The sequence below is a fragment of the Salmo salar genome, chromosome 09, assembly GCF_965601325.2.
Source record: "Salmo salar chromosome 09, fSalSal1, whole genome shotgun sequence".
Taxonomy (NCBI): domain Eukaryota; kingdom Metazoa; phylum Chordata; class Actinopteri; order Salmoniformes; family Salmonidae; genus Salmo; species Salmo salar.
Genome location: NC_138299.1, coordinates 8,206,914 through 8,231,365, shown reverse-complemented (window position 1 = coordinate 8,231,365; position 24,452 = coordinate 8,206,914). Strand labels below are relative to the sequence as shown.

Here is a 24,452-nt window from a genome sequence, read left to right as displayed (position 1 = left end):
TCAGCCCTCTCCTGTACTCCCTGTTCACCCACGACTGTGTGGCCATGCACTCCTCCAACTCAATCATCAAGTTTGCAGATGACACTACACTGCGTGCACAATTATTAGGCAAGTGAGTATTCTGATCTTATTGTTTCTATTCACATTTTCGAACTCCAAACCATATAAACTTGAATGCTTATTGGATTTACTCATTTTCAGGTGATATGTATTTGTGTAATGAGGGAGGGTGTGGCGAAAGTGAATAACACCTTATATCAAGGTGTGCATAATTATTAGGCAGCCTCATTACCTCAGGTAAAATGGGCCCAAAAATAAAATAAATTTAACTGACACTGAAAAGCCAAAAATGTAAAATGCCTTTCAGACGGATTCGACACTCTTTAAATGGCTAAACTATTGAGGTGTGACCACCGGACATTCAAACGTTTTGTTGCGAATAGTCAACTGGGGCTCAAAAAACGCATGGGGAAGAAAAGGCGCAAATTAACTGCAAAAGACTTGAGAAGAATTAAACGTCAAACTACCAGGAATCCATTATCCTCCAGTTCACCGTATTCCAGAACTGCAACCTACCTGGAGTGTTCAGAAGTACAAAGTGTCAAGTGCTCAGAGACATGGTCAAGGTCAAGAAGACTGAAACAAGACCACCACTGAATAAGATTCACAAGTTAAAGCGTCAAGATTGGGCAAAGAAATACCTGAAGACAGATTTTTCAAAGGTTTTATGGACAGATTAAATGAAAGTGACTCTTGATGTACCAAATGGATGGACCCGTGGCTGGATCAGTAATGGACACAGGGCACCACTTTGAGTCAGGTGCCAGCAAGGTGAAGGAGGGGTGCTGGTATGGGCTGCTATCATTGAGGATGAGGTAGTTGGACCTTTTTGGGTTGAAGATGGACTGAAACTCAACTCCCAAACCTACTGCCAGTTTCTGGAAGATTCTTTCGTCAAACAGTGGTACAGGAAGAAGTCCTCAGCATTCTAGAAGGCCATGATCTTTATGCAGGACAATGCTCCATCACATGCATCCAAGTACTCCACTGCTTGGCTAGCCAGCAAGGGTCTCAAAGATGCCTGAATAATGACCTGGCCCCCTTCCTCACCTGACTTAAATCATATTGAGAACTTGTGGGCCCTTCTCAAACGTGAGATTTACAGTGATGGAAGACAATACACCTTTTTGAACAGCATTTGGGAGGCTGTGGTTGCTGCTTCAGCGAAAATTGATCGTGAACAGATCGAGAAACTGACAGACTCCATGGATGGAAGGCTCATGGCAGTTATTGAAAATAAGGGTGGCTATATTGGTCACTGAATATTTTTGAAAGGCCAAAAATGTTATATAATTGTCATTTTGTGTTACTTGTCTGTTACACTTACTCTAAAAATTGAGAATAAACAAGTGAGTTGAGAGAAATTATTTTTGTAATTTAGTTGCCTAATAATTGTGCACACTAATAGTTGCCTAATAATTGTGCACACTTAAATATTTCCCTGAGAAAGACAAAACTCACTTTTCCTTTGTTAAACATTCAGGTTTGAGGTTCAATAACATTTTGGATTGACTGAGAGCATTGTGTTTGTTCAACAATAAAATGAATCCCGAGGAATACAATTTTCCTAATAATTGTGTAGGCTTGATTACCAACAATGACGAGACGGCCCACAGGGAGGAGGTGAGGGCCCTCGGAGTGTGGTGTCAGGAAAATAACCTCACACTCAACGTCAACAAAACAAAGGAGATGATCGTGGACTTCAGGAAACAGCAGAGGGAGCACTCCCCTATCCACATCGACAGGACAGTAGTGGAGAGGGTAGAACGTTTTAAGTTCCTTGGCGTACACATCACGGACAAACTGAAATGGTCCAACCACACAGACAGCGTGGTGAAGAAGGCGCAGCAGCGCCTCTTCAACCTCAGGAGGCTGAAGAAATTCGGCTTGTCACCAAAAACATTCAAACTTTTACAGATGCACAATCGAGAGCATCCTGTCGGGCTGTATCACCGCCTGGTACGGCAACTGCTCCGCCCATAACCGTAAGGCTCTCCAGAGGGTAGTGAGGTCTGCACGACGCATCACCGGGGGCAAACTACCTGCCCTCCAGGACACCTACACCACCCGATGTCACAGAAAGGCCAAAAAGATCATCAAGGACAACAACCACCCGAGCCACTGCCTGTTCACCCCTCTATCATCCAGAAGGCGAGGTCAGTACAGGTGCATCAAAGCAGGGACTGAGAGACAGAAGCTGTTTTTCAATCTTAAGGCCATCAGACTGTTAAACAGCCATCACTAACATTGAGTGGCTGCTGCCAACATACTGACTCAACTCCAGCCACTTTAATAATGGAAAAATTGATGTAATAAATGTATCACTAGCCACTTTAAACAATGCCACTTCATATAATGTTTACATACCCTACATTACTCATCTCATATGTATGTACTGTACTCTATACCATCTACTGCATCTTGCCATCTTGATGTAATGTATCACTAGCCACTTTAAACAATGCCACTTCATATAATGTTTACATATCCTACATTACTCATCTCATATGTATATACTGTACTCTATACCATCCACTGCATCTTGCCTATGCCGTTCTATACCATCACTCATTCATATATTTTTTTTATGTACATATTCTTATTCATTCCTTTACACTTGTGTGTTTATAAGGTAATTGTTGTGAAATTGTTAGGTTAGATTACTCGTTGGATATTACTGCATTGTTGGAACTAGAAGCACAAGCATTTCGCTACACTCGCATTAACATCTGCTAACCATGTGTATGTGACAAATTTTGGGGCAGCATTTTGGGGCAGCAGGTAGCCTAGTGGTTAGAGCGTTGGGCCAGTAACTGAAAGGTTGCTAGATCGAATCCCCGAGCTGACAAGGTAAAAAAAATCTGTTGTTCTACCCCTGAACAAGGCAGTTAACCCACTGTTCCTAGGCCGTCATTGTAAATAAGAATTTGTTCTTAACTGACTTGCCTAGTTAAGATTTTATTTATTTAAAAAACCTTTAAGACCTGGCCTCCACAATCACCTGACCTCAACCCAGTTGAGATGGTTTGGGATGAGTTGGACTGCGGAGTGAAGGAAAAGCAGCCAACAAGTGCTCAGCATATGTGGGAACTCCTTCAAACTTGTTGGAAGCATTCCAGGTGAAGCTGGTGGAGAGAATGCCAAGAGTGTGCTAAGCGCGCTTCAACGCTTGGCAGTCCAGTTCTGTGAGCTTGTGTGACTTACCACTTCGCGGCTGAGCCGTTGTTGCTCCTAGATGTTTCCACTTCACAATATCAGCAACTTACAGTTGACTGGAGCAGCTCTAGCAGGGCAAACATTTAATTAAATGACATGTTTGAAAGGTTGCATCATATGACGGTGCCACTTTTTGAAAGTCACTGAGCTCTTCAGTAAGGCCATTCTACTGCCAGTGTTTGTCTATGGAGATTCCATGGCTCTGTGCTTGATTTTATATTCCTGTCAGCAACGGGTGTGGCTGAAATATCCGAATCCACTAATTTGAAGCGTCCACATATCTTTGTGTATATATATAGTGTATCTCTACCTTAAACTGACGGATTTTTGTGGGAATTTTTTTATTAAGTTACTTAGAGTGACGCACATGAGTCAATAGACTCCTAAGGATTTTAAACCGACACCAGTGTCAACGACGACTCCTCACTTTGATCACTCATGCTACAGTATACAATGAAGGGAAATGAGACATTTGAATTTAAAATATGAATTGTTTCTCGATAATGCAAAGCTTTCTAGAGCCTTTGCCTTACATCACAAGTTAACATTTGTAGTTCATTAAGGTGAAGTTTTTATTGTATTTAGTATTTGGAGTAATTGAGTTAGGAAATGTCGAATGTAATGATCAAATATAGAGCAAGGAGAAAATTAACTCTTGCTTTTTGTAGTCCCTTCACCATCATTTAAAGAGATATATGCTCCTAATATTTCACATGGGTTGGTTCAGTGCAGACCTGGGTTCAAATACTGTTTGAAATCATTTCAAATGCATAAGCTGGGCTTGATTGAGCTTGCCTGGCGCAATGGAAGTAATATAATAGTCGCAAAAAAGCAAACCCTACCCATCTGGTACTTTAGACAGGCTGAAGCAAATGCTAAATATATTGGAAATATTTCAAATAGTTGTTGAACCCAGGTCTGAGTTGTTTGGTGTTAGTGTGTTGAAGTGTAATGAGATCCACCCTAGGTATGTCCCTCTGTCTTTTAATAGATTGTTCCTGTCTGCCTTGCTAACGGGGAACACGTTCTGTCTAATTTAAGGTCAAGAGCAAAAATACACACGAAGAGGCACAGTGACAAAGTGAACAGAGGTACATAGAAAACAGACCTGGGTTCAAATACCTTTTTTTTTTTTTTCTGGATCAAGAAGGGGCTTACAGTGCCTTCAGAAAGTATTCATATCCCTTGACTTATTCCACGTTTGTTGTGTTACAGCTTGAATTCAACATTTATTTAAAAAATAAATGTCTTACCCATCTACACACCCTTTTTTTTATGTTTTCAAATTTGTTGAAAATGAAATGGAATAATCTCATACAGTACCAGTCAAAAGTTTGACACCTACTGATTCAATTTTTTTTATTTTATTTGTACTATTTGTGTGCAAAGCTGTTATCAAGGCAACGGGTGGCTACTTTGAAGAATCTGAAATATAAAATATATTTAGATTTGTTTAACACTTTTGTGGTTACTACATTATTCCATATGTGTTATTTCATAGGTTTGATGTCTCCACTATTATTCTACAATGTAGAAAATAGTAAAAATAAAGAAAAACCCCTGAATGAGTAGGTGTGTCCAAACTTTTGACTGGTACTGTGAGTATTCACACCCCTGGGTCAATACTTTGTAGAAGCAACATTGGCAGTGATTACAGCTGTGAGTCTTTCTGGGTAAGTCTCTAAGCGCTTTCTACACCTGTATTGTGCAACATTTGCCCATTTTATTATTTTCAAAATCCTTCAAGCTTTATCAAATTGGTTGTTGATCATTGCTAGACAACCGTTTTCAGGTCTTGCCATAGATTTGTATGTATACTGAACAAAAATATAAACAGAACATGCAAAAATTCTAAAGATTTAACTGAGTTACAGTTCATAGAAGGAAATTAGTCACTTGAAATAAATAAATTAGGATGTGGATGTCCTGGGTTGGCGTGGTTACACATGGTCAGCGGTTGTGAGGCCGGTTGGATGTACTGCCACATTCTCTAAAACGACGTTGGAGGCAGCTTATGGTCGAGAAATGAACATTAAATGATCTGGCAACAGCTCTGTTGGACATTGCTGCACTCCGCCTGCCAATTGCACGCTCCCTCAAAACTTGAGACATCTGTGGCATTGTGTTGTGTGACAAAACTGCCCATTTTACAGTGGCCTTTTATTGTCCCCAGCACAAGGTGCACCTGTGTAATGATCATGCTGTTTAATCAGCTTCTTGATATGCCACACCTGTCAGGTGGATGGATTATCTTGGCAATGGAGAAATGCTCACTAACAGGGATGTAAGCAAATTTGTGCACAACATTTCAGAGGAATAAGCTTTTTGTGCGTATGCAACATTTCTGGGATCTTTTGTTTCAGCTCATGGAAAACGGGGCCAACACTTTACATGTTGCGTTTTATATTTTTGTTCAGTACAGATTTAAGTCAAAACTGTAACTTGGGTTACTCAGGAACATTTACTGTTTTCTTGGTAAGCAACTCTGTTTTAGGTTATTGTCCTGCTGAAAGGTGAATTAATCTCCCAGTGTCTGGTGGAAAACAGACTTAACTAGGTTTTCCTCTAGGATTTCGCCTGTGCATAGCTCCATTCCTTTTCATTTTTCTATCCTGCAAAAATCACCAGTCCTTAACGATTACAAGCATACCCATAACATTATGCAGCCACCACAATGCTTGAAAATATGGAGAGTGGTATTCAGTAATGTGTTGTATTGGATTTGCCCCAAACACAACACTTTGTATTCACGACAAAAAGTGAATTGCTTTGCCACTTTTTTTGCAGTATTACTATAGTGCCTTAATGCAAATAGGATGCTATTGGAATATTTTGATTTATGTACAGGCTTCCTTCTTTTCACTCTGTCAATTCGGTTAGTATTGTGGAGTAACTACGATGTTGTTGATCCATCCTCAGTTTTCTCCTGTCACAGCCATTAAACTCTAACAGTTTTAAAGTCAGTTTTAAATCCTTCATCCCCAGGAACTGAGTTAGGAAGGACGCCTGTATCTTTGTAGTGACTGGGTGTATTGATACAACATCCGAAGTGTAATTAATAACTTCACCATGCTCAAAGGGATATTCAATGTCTGCTACCAATAGGTACTCTTCTTTGTGTTGCATTGGAAAACCTTCCTGTTTGAAATTCACTGCTCGACTGAGGGACCTTACAGATAATTGTATGTGTGGGATACAGAGATGAGGTAGTCATTCAAAAATCATGTTAAACACATTGATTGCACACAGATTGCGTCCATGCAACTTATTATGTTATGTGACTTGTTAAGCACATTTTTACTTCTGAACTTAGTTGCCACAACGAAGTGATTGAATACTTTTTGACTCAAGACATTTCAGCTTTTTATTTTGTATTAATTAAAAAAAGAATTGAAAAACATCATTCCAGTTTGACATTATGGGGTATTGTGTGTAAGCCAGTGACAAAAAAAATCACAATTTTAATCTATTTTAAATTCAGTCTGTAACAACAAAATGTGGAAAAAGTCAAGGGATGTGAATACTTTCTGAAGGCACTGTAGGTGGTGAACGTGGCAGGGGACGCGGTCAGCTCATTGGCCCTGCTGAATTTTAGAGGCCCCCATTTTAGCTGTGTAGGGAAGTTCGGCATTTAAGCCAATTTCTCAGTCAATCAATCAATCAATCAAATGTATTTATAAAGTCATTTTTTACATAAGCTGATGTCACAAAGTGCGATACAGAAACCCAGCCTAAAACCACAAACAGCAAGCAATGCAGATGTAGAAGCATGGTGGCTCTGGAAAAGATTTGAGATAAAAAAATAAAATAAAAAGGGTTGAGATTATAATAGTACGTGGCCAAGATGTTCAAACGTTCATAGAAGACCAGCAGGGTCAAATAATCAGTGGTTCTAAAGGGTGCAACAGGTCAGCACCTCAGGAGTAAATGTCAGTTGGGTTTTCATAGCCGAGCATTCAAAGTTAGAGACAGCAGGTGCGGTAGAGAGAGTCGGAAACAGCAGGTCCGGGACAAGGTAGCACGTCCGGTGAACAGGTCAGGGTTCCATAGCCGCAGGCTGAACAGTTGAAACTGGAGTAGCAGCACGACCAGGTGGACTGGGGACAGCAAGGAGTCATCAGGCCAGGTAGTCCTGAGGCAAGGTTCCAGGTCCTCCGGGAGGAGAGGGAGAGAGGTAGAATACTTAAATTCACCCAGGACACCTGATAAGACAGGAGAAATACTCCAGATATAACAAACTGACCCTAGCCCCCCTGACACAAACTATTGCAGTATAAATACTGGAGGCAGAGACAGGAGGGGTTGGGAGACAACACCCCCGAACAGGGCCAACCAGGCAGGATATAACCCCACCCACTTTGCCGAAGCACAGCCCCCACAGGGATATCTTCAAACCACCAACTTACAAGGCTGAATATAACGAAGATCTCCCCCACGGCACGAACCCGAGAGGGGCGCCAACCCGGACAGGAAGATCTTGTCAGTGACTCAACCCACTCATGTGACGCACACCTCCTAGGGACAGCATGGAAGAGCACCAGTAAGCCAGTGACTCAGCCCCCATAATAGGGTTAGAGGCAGAGAATCTCAGTGGAGAGAGGGGAACCGGCCAGGCAGAGACAGCAAGGGCGGTTCGTCGCTCCAGTGCCTTTTCGTTCACCTTCACACCCCTGGGCCAGACTACACTCAATCATAGGACCTACTGAAGAGATGAGTCTTCAATAAAGACTTAAAGGTCAAGACCAAGTCTGCGTCTCTCACATGGATAGGCAGACGATTGTAGCGTACGTGTAGGTATGTACGGCAGGACCAAATCAAGAGATGGGTAGGAGTAAGCCCATGTAATGCTTTGTAGGTTAGCAGTAAAACCTTGAAATTAGCCCTAGCCTTAACAGGAAGCCAGTGTAGAGGCTAGCACTGGAGTAATATGATCAAATTTTGGGGTTCTAGTCAAGATTCTAGCAGTCGTTTTTAGCACTAACTGAAGTATATTTAGTGCTTTATCCGGGTAGCCGGAAAGTAGAGCATTGCAGTAGTCTAATCTAGAAGTGACGAAAGCATGGATTAACTTTTCTGCATCATTTTTGCAATGTTACGTAGATAGAAAAAAGCTGTCCTTGAAATAGTCTTGATATGTTGGTTAAAAGAGAGATCAGGTTCCAGAGTAACACTGAGGTCCTTCAGTTTTATTTTAGACAACTGTACAACCATCAAGATTAATTGTCAGATCCAACAGAAGATCTTTGTTTCTTGGGACCTAGAGCTAAGCTAGCATCTCTGTTTTGTCAGAGTTTTTAAAAGTAAATGTACGCCATCCTCTTCCTTATGTCTGAAACGCAGACTTCCAGGGATGGCAATTTTGGTGTTTCACCATGTTTCATCGAAATGTACAGCTGTGTATCATCCGCATAGCAGTGAAAGTTAACATTATGTTTCTGAATGACATCACCAAGAGGTAAAATATATAGTGAAAATAATTGTGGTCCTAAAACAGAACCTTGAGGAACATTTGTCAGAGGACAAACCATCCACAGAGACAAACTGATATCTTTCCGACAGATAAGATCTAAACCAGGCAAGAACTTGTCCGTGTAGACCAATTTGGGTATCCAATCTCTCCAAAAGAATGTAGTGATCGATGGCGTCAAAAGCAGCACTAAGGTCTAGGAGCACGAGGACAGATGCAGAGCCTTGGTCTGACGCCATTAAACGGTAATTTACCACCTTCATACGTGCAGTCTCAGTGTTATGATGGGGTCTAAAACCAGACTGAAGTGTTTCGTATACATTGTTTGTCTTCAGGAAGGCAGTGAGTTGCTGTGCAACAGCCTTTTCTCAAATGTTTTAGAGGAATGGGAGAGTCGATATAGACCGACTGTTTTCGAGCAAAGTTTTGCATCTCACTATTTTCAATGTCTGCGGTGCTGCTGGTAGCAACGCAATTTCGCTGAGTCTACCTTTAAGCGCAGGGACATTTTTTTTGTCATTTCTAAAGCAAAATTCCTGCAATTCTACAGATATTGCCATGCAGTTGAGAGAACATTGTGCAGTTTTAAAGCATATTTTCTGGAATTCCATGCATTTTGCCATGGCTAATGCTGTGTTCTTTTGCTCAAGCATAATAACCAAATCTATACTGCTAAATTCATTGTTTTGGAAATGTTCATTTTGTCCTTTGCTGTCAAAGATTATATTCTTAAAAAATATACATCATGGCCAGTTTATTAGGTACACCACCCCGTTCACGAAAATGGTTATCTCTTACAGACAGTGACTCACATGGCCGTGGCTTGTTATATAAAGCAGGCAGCGACACATTCAGTTACTGTTTGATTGAATGTTGGAATGGGCAAACAAGTGACCTAAGCGACTTTGAGCGTGGTATGATCGTCATTGCCAGGCGCTCCGATTCCAGTATCTCATAAACGGCCTGCCTCCTGGGCTTTTCACACACAACAGTCTGTCTAGGGTTTACCGAGAATGGTGCGACAACCAAAAAACATCCAGTCAGCGGCAGTCTTGTGGGCATTGATGAGAGGTTGAAGGAGAATGCCAACAATCGTGCAAGCTAGGTGGGCAAATAATGGCACAGTACAACAGTGGTGTGCAGAATGGCATCTCGAAATGCACAACTCGTTGGTCCTTGTCACGGGTGGTCTATTGCAGCAAACAGACACACGGGGTTCCACTACTATCTGCTAAAAACAAGAAGAAGCGGCTCCAGTGGGCACGCGATCACCAACACTGGACAATTTAGGAGTGGAAAAATAGTTAGCATTGAAAGCATTTTTCCATCCTGAAAAATATCAGATAAAGGGAACCTGAGGGAACATATAACACAACAATTACATACTTATTTAATTTATTTCAGAAACAAAGTTATCCAACACTCAATGCCCCTTTGTGAAAAAGTAATTGCCCCCTTACACAGGTTCTTACTGTGGAATGCAGTGTTTGGTTTTCGCCAGGCATAATAGGACCAATGTCATCCAAATGTTATATTTTTTTAATCATTTGTCCATAGAACATTCTTCCAAGAGTCTTGATCATCATCCAGGTGCTTCAAGGTGCTTTTTGGCAAACTTGAGTTAACTTTTTGGATGACTTGGGTCCCATTATGCCTGGTGAAAACCCAACACTGCATTCCACAGCAAGAACCTTATACAAACGGTCAAACATGGTGGTGATAGTGTGATGGTTTGGGGATTCTTTGCTGGCTGAATCATTTCAAATACTTTAGCTGTGCTTGATTGAGTTTGCCTGTTGCAATGCATTCAAGTCCCAAAAAGTGCAAACACCAACCACTACAGGCAGGCAGGCTAAAGCAAATTCTCAGTATTTGACAGGTCTGATAGAAACATATTTTCTATTGTAACTGATACAGATTAAATTATGTTCTCTAGGGAAGAGAAATGGGATACCTAGTCAGTTGCACAACTGAATGCATTCAACCGAAATGTGTCTTCTGCATTTAACCCAACCCCTCTAAATCAGAGAGGTGCGGGGAGCTGCCTTAATCGACATCCATGTCATTGGCGCCCGGGAAGCAAGTGTTGTTGGGGGGGTTAACTGCAGCAGATTTCTCCACCTTGCGGGCTCGGGGATTTGAACCAGCGACCTTTCGGTTACTGGCCCAATGCTCTTAGCCGCTAGGCTACCTGCTGCCATATAAGTGGCAATGTGAATTAAACTATTATTATTATTATTAGTAGTACTGTTGATCTCATCCCAAGTGGTGAACATACCATATCAAACACGGTGTAATGAGCCACATGATTCACCTGAGCCATATGCAATTATGCAAGTTATTTGGATGAGTAGTGATACTGATATTCATGTACCTATGCATGCAGTGGTGGACAAAGTACCCAATTGTCAATGACTCAAGTAAAAGTCATCCAGTAAAATACTACTTGAGTAAAAGTCTCTAAAATTATTTGGTTTTAAATATAGTTAAGTATCAAAAGTATAAATATAAATAATTTAAAATTCCTTATATTAAGCCTGTTTTGAACAGGGCTGGGTGCTGTGGTGCTTTGGGTCTGGTGTGTATCCATGCAGTACACAAAGAGGAAGTGACATTGAGAAGTGAGTGTAGATTGACACTTGTGCTTTCTCTCACCATACCCACCTGATCTAAGAGTAGTTTCAGGGCAGGCAGATGTTCACTAGGTTGCGTCCCAAATGGTACCGTACTTCCTATGTATGTAGGGAATAGGGTGCCAATTGGGACACAGACCCAGAGATGTCATATCCTGTTCTGTGGGTTCACAAATACAGAAGAAAAATGTATCATAGAGGAAGTTGTCAATAGCAGCCTTAGGGGGAAGTTTAATATCAGTCATAGAGCTATGCTACAATGCTTCTAGTCCTACTCCTTCGATGGTATTAACCCATTGCTAGGGTATTGGGTTTTTCCTGGTTGGTACATGTATACATAGCTACAATTTGCAATTTGGTATAAGGTCTTGCCTTTCACTTCTTCTAATTTTAAAGAGACATTCCACTCCAAAATCAAAGTTTGACCGATGTTTTCAGAGCTCAAAAGTGGTCTAATGTAGATCGTCCATGTCCCAGGGCATTTGTTTTGTAGATGCAGCTATATGTCACAATCCGAAATGAATAAATGTTTTTCCAGATGTGTGGTTCTTTGGGCTGAGGCATATACAACCAATTGCATGGAGTGTGGACGCATCATGAAATTAGACTACCTTTTGATGTAGGTAAACTGATGTAAATAAATCCAACTCAAGCAACTCTTTCTCTCTCCCTTTATCTCTTGCTTTCTCTCTCACGCCACACAAGCTTTAATTAGCTAACTCTAATCCTAGCATTCACTGCTCACAGGAGTTCACAGGATTTACCCTGCCTCACAGGGCAACCCAGTTAAACACACACTCACTCTGTATCTCAGGGAAAAAAATGTACCTCCCACTCGCTCCTCTATGTTGACATAACCAGGTATCCACATTGCGTAACAGTGACTTTGAATACAATTGGTCTGCCTCTCTCTAAAAAGTTGTGTTTGTCAATGAAATGACGAGTGAGGTAAATACCGTGAGTGGCCTGGATGGCATGTGTCACAGTTAGTGTTAGCAGAGAGGATTGTGGGTGTTGTAGTGCTCCTAGTACTCATGGATTGTCCACTTCCTGGTCTTTAGGAATGCCTCAGGCCTTTTTTATCAGAGAAAGTGGGACATGAAACCATCAGATCGTCCAATTATCACATTTTACTACTCTCTGCAAATGGTTTTTCTTTCTCAGCGGGTGTTTGTATATTATTTGTAAGGTTTACACCTTGTCCCTGATCTTGTTGTTTTCACTGTGCTCTTTTGACAGGATTCAACAGTTTACGAGAAAGAAAAGGACATCATCTCCATCGTGAGTACACTCATAGCCACTACTTTCTTTCCCTCAACTACTGCCTTTTCTAAAAACTGTTCCTAATTATAAGTTCATTGAAAGAATTTTCTGTATCTGTTGTTTATTCAATAAATTGATGTTTTGATTAAATCTGTCCCTACTCAAATACACTACATGACCAAAAGTATGTGGACACCTGCTCGTCAAAATCATGGGCATTCATATGGAGTTGGTCCCCCTTTGCTGCTATAACAGCTTTCACACTTCTGGAAAGGCTTTCCACTAGATGTTGGAACATTGCTGCGGGGACTTGCTTTCATTCAGCCACGAGCATTAGTGAAGTCGGGCACTGAAGTTAGGCGATTAGGCCTGGCTCGGCAGTTGGCATTCCAATTCATCCCAAAGGTGTTTGATGGGGTTGAGGTCAGGCCTCTGTGCAGGCCAGTCAAGTTCTTCCACACCGATCTCGACAAACCATTCCTTTATGGACCTCGCTTTGTGCAGAAGGGAATTGTCATTCTGAAACAGGAAACGGCCTTCCCCAAACTGTTGCCTTAAATTTGGAAGCACAGAATCATCTACAATGTCATTGTATGCTGTTGTGTTAAGATTTCCCTTCACTGAAACTAAGGGGCCAAGCCCTAACCATGAAAATCAGCCCCAGATCATTATTCCTCCTCCACCAAACTTTACAGTTGGCACTATGCATTGGGGAAGTAGCGTCCTCCTGGCATCCGCCAAACCCAGATTCGTCCGTCAGACTGCCAGATGGTGAAGCATGATTCAGCACTCCAGAAAACGCTTTTCCACTGCTCCAGAGTCCAATGGCAGTGAGCTTTACACCACTCCAGCCAACACTTGGCATTTTGCATCTTAGGCTTGTGTGCGGCTGCTCGGCCATGGAAACCCATTTCATCAAGCTCCCGACGATCAGTTCTTGTGCTGACGTTGCTTCCAGAGGCAGTTTGGAACTCGGTAGTGAGTGTTGCATCTGAGGAAAGACGATGTTTTACATGCTTCAGCACTTGGGGTCCTGTTCTGTAAACTTGTGTAGCCTACCATGTTGCGGCTGAGCCGTTGTTGCTCGTAGACGTTTCCACTTCACAATAACAGCACTTATAGTTGACCGGGCATCTCTTGCAGGGCAGAATTTTATGAACTGACTTGTTGGAAAGGTGGCATCCTATGACGGTGCCACATTGAAAGTCACTGAGCTCTTCAATAAGGCCATTCTACTGCCAATGTTTGTCTATGGAGATTGCATGGCTGTGTGCTCGATTTCATATACCTGCCAGCAACGGGTGTGGCTGAAATAGTAAAATCCAGTAATTTGATGGGGTGTCCACATACTTTGGTGTATATATAGTGTGTCTACTAGATGTGCAGTGCAACCCCCCAAAACTATTTTTATTGTAATCAACTATGTGTGTTTTTTATCCCTGTTCACTCCTCTTTCTGTAGGTTTTACACATGTTCCCCACCCCTTGGCTGTCAACCCTTCTAATTTAGTCTACCCTGCGCGCACAACCCATGTCTAATTCCTAGTATCAGGCAGCGTTTGGAACTGCCAATCTGCGGTCAAGAAGGCTGAGTTCATGTCAGCCTATTTTGCCCTTAAATCCCTCCACTTTTTGGCGCTGAAGGAGACATGGATTACCCCAAAGAACACTGCTACTCCAGCTGTTCTATCGTCTTCTGACTAAGTGTTCCCTCATAGACTGAGAGCATCTGGATAGTCGCGCTGGTGGCACAATGCTACTAATTTCTCCAAAGTCAAGATTTTTCATATTTTCCCCCTCTCTAACCTGTCTATCTCCTCATTTGAATTCCATGCTGTCATTGTCACTTGTCCACTCAAGCTTTATATTGTTGCCATCTATCACCCAACATTTGCTCTTCCTTAATGAGCTTGACACCTTGATGAGCTAATTTCCCAACAATGGCTCACCACTCATCGTACTGGGTGACTTCAACATCCTAACTTCTGACTTAGATGAATTTCTTTCCGCATCTTTCTTTCCTCACCTTTCCTTTTGTTGACTTCTCCTTTTCCCAGTCCCCTCCCACTCACAAGGCAGGCAATGTGCTTGACCTCATCTTTACTAGAGTCTGTTTGCCTACTAATCTCACTACAACCCCCCTCCGTGTCTCTGCTCACTACTTTGTTTATTGTTCCTTTCCCTCTCTCCAGCAACCTAAACAACTCAGCTCCTACCCAGACGGCCATGCACCATTGCAATCTCCGCTCTCTCTCTCTCCCATTACTCTCTCATCTTCTATCCTATCATCTCTACCTTCTGCTAAATCCTTCTCTCCTGTCTCCTAATTTTGCCTCTTCAACCTTACTCTCCTCCCTTTCCACATCCTTTGACTCTCACTGTCCCCTTTGCTCCCGACTGTCTCGGCCCTCCGCTCCTACTCCGTGACTGAGTGACTCACTGCGAGCTCATAGAATAGGGCTGCGGGCAGCTGAGCGGAAATGGAGGAAAACTAAACTTCTTGAGTACCTATCATCCTTCCACTCCTTCCTCTTTACCTTCTCTTGCTTTGTATGCTCTGCTAAAGTTGCTTTCTATCTCTCTACATTTCAAGCTTTTTTAGATGTATCCTCTGCTTTTGACACAAGCATCCCATCCTCTTCTCAGGGCTGGATGTCTCAGGCTCTGCACACTCTTGTATTGCATCCTACCTGGCAGGTCGCTCCTAGCAGATGACTTGGAGAGGATATGAGCCTGCACCACATGCTTTCACTACTGGTGTCCCCCAGGGCTCAGTTCTAGGCCCTCGTTTATCTATACACAAAGTCACTCATTGCGCAAGGTCTCTCCTATCATTGCTATGCGGATGACATTCAACTACTTTTCTCCTTCTCCCCTTCTGACACCCAGGTGACAACACGCATCTCTGCATGCCTGGCAAACTTTGTTGTCGGCTCACTACCTTAAGCTCAACCTAGACAAGACAGAGCTCCTCTTCCTCCCGGGGAAGGCCTGCCAGCTCTAAGACCTCTCCATCACAGTTGACAACTCGGTATCCCCCTCCCAGAGTTCAAAAAAACTTATCATGACCCTGGACAACACCCTGTCATTCTCTGCAAAAATCAAAGCAGTGATTCATGCTCTACAACATCCATAACGTATGACCCTTCCTCACACAGGAAGCGACGCAGGTCCTAATCCAGGCTCGTGTCATCAACCTTCTCAAATTCTCCCATGTCACCCCGCTCCTCCGCTTACATCCACTACAAGACTATGGTGCTTCCCTTCGGAGCAGCAAGGGGAACTGCTCCTCCCTACCTTCAGGCTATGTTCAAACCCTACACCCCAACACAAGCACTTGGCTATGCTCAAACCCTATGGGGGTCAGCTCCTGCTCAGCCCAGTCAAAGCTCTTCTCTGTCCTGGCACCCCAATGGTGGAACCAGCTTCCTCTTGAAGCTAGGACAGCAGAGTCCCTGCCCACCTTCCGAAATGTCTAAAAACCTACCTCTTCAAATAGTATCTTAAATGAATCCCAGAGAACCCCACCGCCCACACACACAAAAACAATCCTAGTAGTATTGACTTTACTGATAAGTACTTTATTGATACGACTGTGATGTGTTGTTGTCTCACCCAGCTATCGTAAGGTGAATATACTAATTGTAAGTCACTCTGGATAAGATCTGTAGAAATCAAATTGTAGACCCATATAATATATCACATATAAGTGAAACAATTTTTCATATACAACATCTGTCTGTCCCGTCAGTGTCGTCAGTTGGAGGCAGTGTGCGATGAAATCCTGAACTGCAGTCCAGAGGCGCTCCTTACCCACACTGCCCAGCTGGAGAGTGTTGACTTGGTGCCTGTCTCCCCCGGCGACCACCTGGTAACTGGCCCACTGTCAATGTCAAAAATGTTAACGAACCAATCAGATCTGGGACCGGCTTGGGCTCTGTCTGTTTCTTCCTTTGCCTCTGCCACGTCTCCCTCTACTTTTGGTTAGTCAGGTTGGTCAGAGACAGTGAAAATCAGAACACCTTCTATTGAGCGCCTTCTGCCTCTACCTTCTGTCTCTACCTCTATCTTACTAATCTGACATAAGTCCTTTAGGTCAGCCTGGTCGTCCTTTAGGGATGACTCATGTTTTCTCCATCTCTCTCTGCTCTACATTTCGAACTTATTACTTCTCTCACTCTCTGTCCTCCTTATTTCCCTTCTGTTTAATCATCCTCTGATCATTTCTTCAAACTTCTTGTACACTTTCCTCCAGCTCTCACTTTATGCAATTAGTCCTCACTCAACCTCCATTGTTATACAGTGCCTTCGGAAAGTATTCAGACCCCTTCACATTTTGTTACGTTACAGCCTTATTCTAAAATTGATTAAAAAACATTTCCTCAGCAATCTACACACAATACCCCATAATGACAGTGACATTTTGTTTTTACAAATAGAAATACCTTATTTACATAAGTATCCAGTCCCTTTGCTATGAGACTTGAAATTGAGCTCAGGTGCACCCTTTTTCCATTGATCATCCTTGAGACATTTCCACAACTTGATTGGAGTCCACCTGTGGTAAATGCAATTGATTGGACATGATTTGGAAAGGCACACACCTGTCAACATAAGGTCCCACAGTTGCAAAAACCAAGCCACGAGGTCGAAGGAATTGTCCATAGAGCTCCGAGACAGGATTGTGTCAAGGCACAGATCTGGGGAAGGCTACCCCAAAATTTCTGCAGCATTGAAAGTCCCCAAGAACACAGTGGCCTCCATATTTAAATATTTTCTCCCCAATTTTGTGATTACAATCTTGTCTCATTGATGCAACTCTCCAACGGGCGGAGGTCGAGTCATGCGTCCTCCGAAACATGACCCGCCAAGCCGCGCTTCTTTAACACCTGCTCGCTTAACCCTGAAGCCAGCTGCACCAATGTGTCGGAGGAAACACCGTTCAACTGACGACCGAAGTCAGCCTGCAGGTGCCCGGTACGCAAAAAGGATTCGCTACAGCGCAATGAGCCAGGTAAAGTCCCACCGTCCAAACCTTCCCCTAACTCAGATGACGCTGCGCCAATTGTGCACCACCCTATGGGACTCCCGGTCATGGCTGGTTATGGCACAGCCTGGCATCGAACCCTAGGCGGTAGTGACGCTGCAATACTGCGATGCGGTGCTTTAGACCACTGCACCACCCGGGAGGCTTCTTGTCTCCATAATTCTTAAATGGATGAAGTTTCAAAGCACCAAGATTCTTCCTAGAGCTGACCGCCTGGCCAAACTGAACAATTGCAGGAGAAGGGCCTTGGTCAGGGAGGTGACCAAGAACTGGATGGTCACTCTGTCAGAACTCTAGAGTTCCTCTGTGGAGATGGGAGAACCTTCCAGAAGGACAATCATCTCTGCAGCACTCCACCAATCAAGCCTTTATGGCAGAGTGGCAAGACGGAAGCCACTCCTCAGTAAAAGGCACATGACAGCCCACTTGGAGTTTGACAAAAGACACCTGAAGACTCTCAGACAATGAGAAACAAAACTCTCTGGTCTGATGAAGCCAAGATTGAACTCTGGAGGAAACCTGGCATTCATCCCTATGGTAAAGCATGGTGGTGGCAGCATCATGCTGTGGGGATGTTGTTCAGCGGCAGGGACTGAGAGACTAGTCAGGATTGAGGCAAAGATGAACGGAGCAAAGTACATCAAAATCCTTGATGAAAACCTGCTCAGGACCTCCGACTGGGGCGAAGGTTCACCTTCCAACAGGACAACGACCCTAAGCACACAGCCAAGTCAGCGGAGGACTGGCTTCGGGACAAGTCTCAATGTCCTCGAGTGGCCCAGGCATAGCCCGGACTTGAACCCGATCGAACATTTCTGGAGAGACCTGAAAATAGTTGTGCAGCACCACTCCCCTTCCAACCTGACAGAGCTTCAGAGGATCTGCAGAGACGAATGGTAGAATCGAGTATAGGGTCTGAATAATTATGTAAATGTAATATTTCATTTTTTAGCAAAAATCGAGAAAAAAAACAGTTATTCTTTGTCATTATGGGGTATTGTGTGTAGATTGATGAAGGGTAAAATTATTCAATCACTTTTAGAATAAGGCTGTAACAAAATGTGGAAAAAGTCAAGGGGTCTGAATACTTTCCCGAAGGCACTGTAGGTGTCCACTTTTCTCTCTTTGCTGTTCCATTGGTATTAGAACTTGGCTGGCATAGAGGATTTACTGCAGTCTGGTGCATGTCACATTGCACTGCAGTGATTTAAAACCCTGTTGTGTTTTAAATCCACAGTCAGAAGAATCTCATAGAAAATGAATATAGAATTTCTTTAAAAATCTAAAATGTTCATCATGAGAAACGGAATATAGAATCTCTATGATTGATCTGCTCTAGCTGCCCAACAGTCTTTTTCTCACCCAGATCTGGGTTCAGATAGTATCTGTATTCTTTCCCATCCTTTTCATGTTTGGTTGAACCTGCCTGGAGTGCCAAATCTGCAGTTTTGCAACTTCCATTGGTTCTTTCACGCCAGGCAAGCTCATTTAAGCGCAGCTAAAGCACCTGAAAGAAAACAAATATGGGTTGTTCCACTAAATGAGTACCCTTTCACACCAATATAGAATTCTATATGTCAGTTTTTTTATTAAGTGCCCTTTAATATAGACCACATGGAAAATTCAATAAATAGATTTTTACATGAAAAAATCTTATAAAGTGAAAAATTCAGAATTTTGACATGTCACTCTGTGCACCTTCTGTGACTTCTAGGAAGATTTTAACCCACTTAACCCCAACATTTCTGCAAGTTTTCACCAACATTGTAAGCCCCTCGTTATTGTTTTGCTTTGAGTCATTTCTGAAGATTATTATAAATGCCTGTCCCTAATTTCAAGGTCAACCCTGTTGCGTGAATTAAACTTTCATTTTAATGTGAGGAAACTATTCCTTTTTAAATACACTGCTCAAAAAAATAAAGGGAACACTTAAACAACACAATGTAAATCCAAGTCAATCACACTTCTGTGAAATCAAACTGTCCACTTAGGAAGCAACACTGATTGACAATAAATTTCACATGCTGTTGTGCAAATGGAATAGACAACAGGTGGAAATTATAGGCAATTAGCAAGACACCCCCAATAAAGGAGTGGTTCTGCAGGTGGGGACCACAGACCACTTCTCAGTTCCTATGCTTCCTGGCTGATGTTTTGGTCACTTTTGAATGCTGGCGGTGCTTTCACTCTAGTGGTAGCATGAGACGGAGTCTACAACCCACACAAGTGGCTCAGGTAGTGCAGCTCATCCAGGATGGCACATCAATGCGAGCTGTGGCAAGAAGGTTTGCTGTGTCTGTCAGCGTAGTGTCCAGAGCATGGAGGCGCTACCAGGAGACAGGCCAGTACATCAGGAGACGTGGAGGAGGCCGTAGGAGGGCAACAACCCAGCAGCAGGACCGCTACCTCCGCCTTTGTGCAAGGAGGAGCAGGAGAAGCACTGCCAGAGCCCTGCAAAATGACCTCCAGCAGGCCACAAATGTGCATGTGTCTGCTCAAACGGTCAGAAACAGACTCCATGAGGGTGGTATGAGGGCCCGATGTCCACAGGTGGGGGTTGTGCTTACAGCCCAACACCGTGCAGAACGTTTGGCATTTGCCAGAGAACACCAAGATTGGCAAATTCGCCACTGGCGCCCTGTGCTCTTCACAGATGAAAGCAGGTTCACACTGAGCACGTGACAGACGTGACAGAGTCTGGAGACGCCGTGGAGAACGTTCTGCTGCCTGCAACATCCTCCAGCATGACCGGTTTGGCGGTGGGTCAGTCATGGTGTGGGGTGGCATTTCTTTGGGGGGCCGCACAGCCCTCCATGTGCTCGCCAGAGGTAGCCTGACTGCCATTAGGTACCGAGATGAGATCCTCCGACCCCTTGTGAGACCATATGCTGGTGCGGTTGGCCCTGGGTTCCTCCTAATGCAAGACAATGCTAGACCTCATGTGGCTGGAGTGTGTCAGCAGTTCCTGCAAGAGGAAGGCATTGATGCTATGGACTGGCCCGCCCATTCCCCAGACCTGAATCCAATTGAGCACATCTGGGACATCATGTCTCGCTCCATCCACCAACGCCACGTTGCACCACAGACTGTCCAGGAGTTGGCGGATGCTTTAGTCCAGGTCTGGGAGGAGATCCCTCAGGAAACCATCCGCCACCTCATCAGGAGCATGCCCAGGCGTTGTAGGGAGGTCATACAGGCACGTGGAGGCCACACACACTACCGAGCCTCATTTTGACTTGTTTTAAGGACATTACATCAAAGTTGGATCAGCCTGTAGTGTGGTTTTCCACTTTAATTTTGAGTGTGACTCCAAATCCAGACCTCCATGGGTTGATAAATTGGATTTCCATTGATTATTTTTGTGTGATTTTATTGTCAGCACATTCAACTATGTAAAGAAAAAAGTATTTAATAAGATTATTTATTTCATTCAGATCTAGGATGTGTTGTTTAAGTGTTCCCTTTATTTTTTTGAGCAGTATATATTTTTTAAATGAAACATTTAACTTCTAACATTTAACATCAAATCAAGTGTTAAAGCAGGTGAACTCTTTTTGGTAATTTTCTCGTGTTTTGTGGCGGAAAACTGAGCGGGTTGAGCATAACACGTCAACCCTGTTACCCATAAATAGATAGTAGGTATGTGCATTGTTGTGGAATTGTTTACACAGGGACACTCAAAATCAATCTTAAATCAATCATTCTGTTTATTGTCAGCGTGCTGGAGAGTTTCCAACCAACTCAATGCACCATAGTACACATGTCAATCAGGAGCTCTGCCTGGGCAGTCCCAGCGGTTGTCTTATATATGGCTATACACAGACAAGTTATATTTGCATGATTTAGCATAATTAATTAATCATTACCTTTTTGTTTCATTCACGTGACCGACCAATACTGGTTCATAACATGACAAACCAATACCTCACGAGGCTGCTTCTCTCTAAGCTGAGACCTTCAAACTGAGATATCTTTCGTTCTCAAAACAAGGTCTGGGCGTACTGCCAAATTGCAGGTACTTATAGTGAGGATTCAGCCACATGCATGAACACAGAAATTGGTTTATTGAACAGCACGTGACTAGAACATAGAAATTAGTTATAAGAAAAACACAAACATTAAAATTCCCATTACGTTCCATCCTCTTTTCACTTGTGTGATAATAATCATTTTATTTTAATTTAAGAGTTTAGATTTGAGCTTCTATATCAAAATATTCTATACTCTTAAGGGAGGGAACTCAACACAGAAAAAACCCAGACAATTCATAATTTCAAACCCTTCATTCTGGGTTGTACGATCAAATTAGTATGGTAATACTATAATCATAATAAAGGTTATATTTCTATTAATGGGAGTGAGTATCAAAAATACACACACATGCTCAAGGGATCTGTAGATTCAGAGGTGAATGAATCTTTGTGTTATCCATTGTTTTCATATCTCTTACCACAATCGGGTTGGATTGACATATGTTTTTTTCACTAACTGTCCCTGGGACATCAACTTAGGCAAAATATAAAACCCAGTTGTTTAACAATTCTGCTAAGACCTTCAAAAGGTTGGTGCTTGCTTACAATGCTTGCTTCACAATGTCCACAGCCTTTAAATGTTCTTCTAATTTTTCTGTCTTATTGGAACATGTTGTCAGGCATGGTTTGTCTGACAGATGTTATTTCTATGTAAAATATTCTGTAACAAGTATTGTTTTTGTGCTCAATAGTGGATCTATTCATCATTATTTAAGAGATGTAAACAGGTTAAGGGTTTAGATGACCTTACCCTCAACTTGTTAAAAGAAAAAAACCTTCAATCATTACTCATCGTCCGTATCTACAGGGGGAAATAGGAGCTCATCCAGAGTAGGCAGCTCATTAGTGTCATCATGATCTGGAGGAGCAGAAAACATGTTAGTTGCTGAAATCTTATCAGCCAGAGAGGCACAGATTGCCTTACAGCATGTTAATAACATTTCACAGGGAAGAGAGAGAACACGTTATAAGTTTCACACCAACCTTGATAAGAATGAGGTTGGGGCATGGTTAGTCCAAGCCTCACCTTTCCAAATCATAATTATAACTATTGATAAATGATCAAACCCAAATTTAGAATGACAGTCCTTAGTGCTTCACGTTGGTTCTATTACTTTCATTTAAGACCCTCAACTTAGCACACACCAATACTGACAGAATTTACATTTACATTGACATACAGTATATTCATCTTATATTTCTAGCATCAACTTTTCTCATCACTTGTGATAATGATAGATTGGTATCTCAATGCGTTCTTAGTCTAAATTACTATACATTTCACAGTGTGCAGACCTCCACAATCAACCTGATACCCCAAATAAACAATTTTGGATAAGCCTAAAATCAATCATGGGCACTGTTGACCAAAGGCACTCATCCTTCCTGCCATTTCTTCGTTTTCTTCTTCAGATAGGGTTTCAGTTCGTCCTTTTAATGGCATATGTTCAACGTGGATGGCCCTTGATAATGTCTCTCACCTGAGCCGCCACTGTCCTTTACAGTCCATTATGTCTTTGTCCATTTGCCTACCAGTACACCAGCAGTATGAGAGAAGTTTGGACTGGATCTCTCTCCATGGACCCATGTCGCACTCCTGAGAGAAAAAGCATGACAGAAAAGACAGTTGATAGCTTCGATTGGATGCTGTGTACAGGTTGCTGGCTTGGACTCAGGTCTCACAGTAGAAGTGAGAGGACCATTTTGAACGCCATTGTCCCCATTACTTCAGCCGGTTAGAGGGTGTGTTGAGGTTCACACTGTTCTTGGTCAAATTATCTTCCAATCATCTAGATACCATCTGTGGTCACCTTCGCCATAACCTCGAGAGAGGACAGACCAGAACAACAGTAGTTGAGGGCATTTCTAATTTACTGTATGACAAATTATTATTACTATCTGATTCAGGAAATCCAGCCTTCCTAAAACAAATGTAAAAGAAAAAGTGAATAACACCACACAGCTGAAACCCCCCCCTCCCCCACCCCCCAATTGGCTTTAACTCCCCGATCACCTTGACGATCTCACTGCAGAGTTACAGGTCAGGGAGTCAGAGGGCTAATCCTTAGGGAGAAATCCAGACACTCCAGCAGACCCAATCTGGTGAGATTTGTTATTGAAGCAAGAAAAAAAAAAACGACAACAGCAATACACATCTTCATATAAAACTACAGGTGGGGAAAACTTCAATCCATTTGAAGTAACTGTCATCCAATACCAACATCTCTTTTTTTCTTTTACAGGCAGGCATGTGAAAAACATGTTTGGTTATTTACTGAAGGGCCCCAGGGGACCGGTAAATTCCCCCTTTGGACTCATGACTCACATCTTGATTCATCCGTCCCAAAAAAACAACACTGCCTGTTAAATCAAAAGTAAACAAATTAGAATAACAAAATAAATAATTGTATCCCATAAGGTAATGGTAAAACAGAATAAAGACAGGTGTCCCTCATTGAGGTGCAGCGCTCTCTCTCTGTCCTTCTCGTGGTCTGAATCACACAGGACTATTGATAAATTGTACACTTCTTCTTAATTATTTGTTTTTAGCCCATAAAAAACTGTCTCCTGTCTTTAGTGAGGGTGATCAGGCCTCACCAGGAAAACCAAACAGAGGTCAGTCAGCCCTATTAAGTGAGTTCTTTTCCCACTGTACCTCAGACATTATTTAATTTTGTTTCAAACATTTTAAACATTTTGTGTATCAGGTTTACATTTGGTTTTTCAGTACATTTC

The 24,452-nt window shown here is 42.6% G+C and overlaps 1 protein-coding gene across 3 annotated transcripts in view; it reads left to right on the top strand.

Annotated features, from left to right (window-relative positions):
* cnksr1 (connector enhancer of kinase suppressor of Ras 1) overlaps positions 1-24,452 on the top strand; it is a 90,005-nt gene that overhangs the window by 23,626 nt on the left and 41,927 nt on the right. For 2 of the 3 annotated variants that reach the window (XM_014210099.3, XM_014210098.3), the window contains exons 5-6: positions 12,616-12,657; positions 16,390-16,509. In XM_014210099.3, the coding sequence (XP_014065574.1) occupies positions 12,616-12,657; positions 16,390-16,509 (162 nt within the window). The remainder of the gene's footprint in view (positions 1-12,615; positions 12,658-16,389; positions 16,510-24,452) is intronic. The other variant, XM_014210100.3, reaches the window with a different exon arrangement.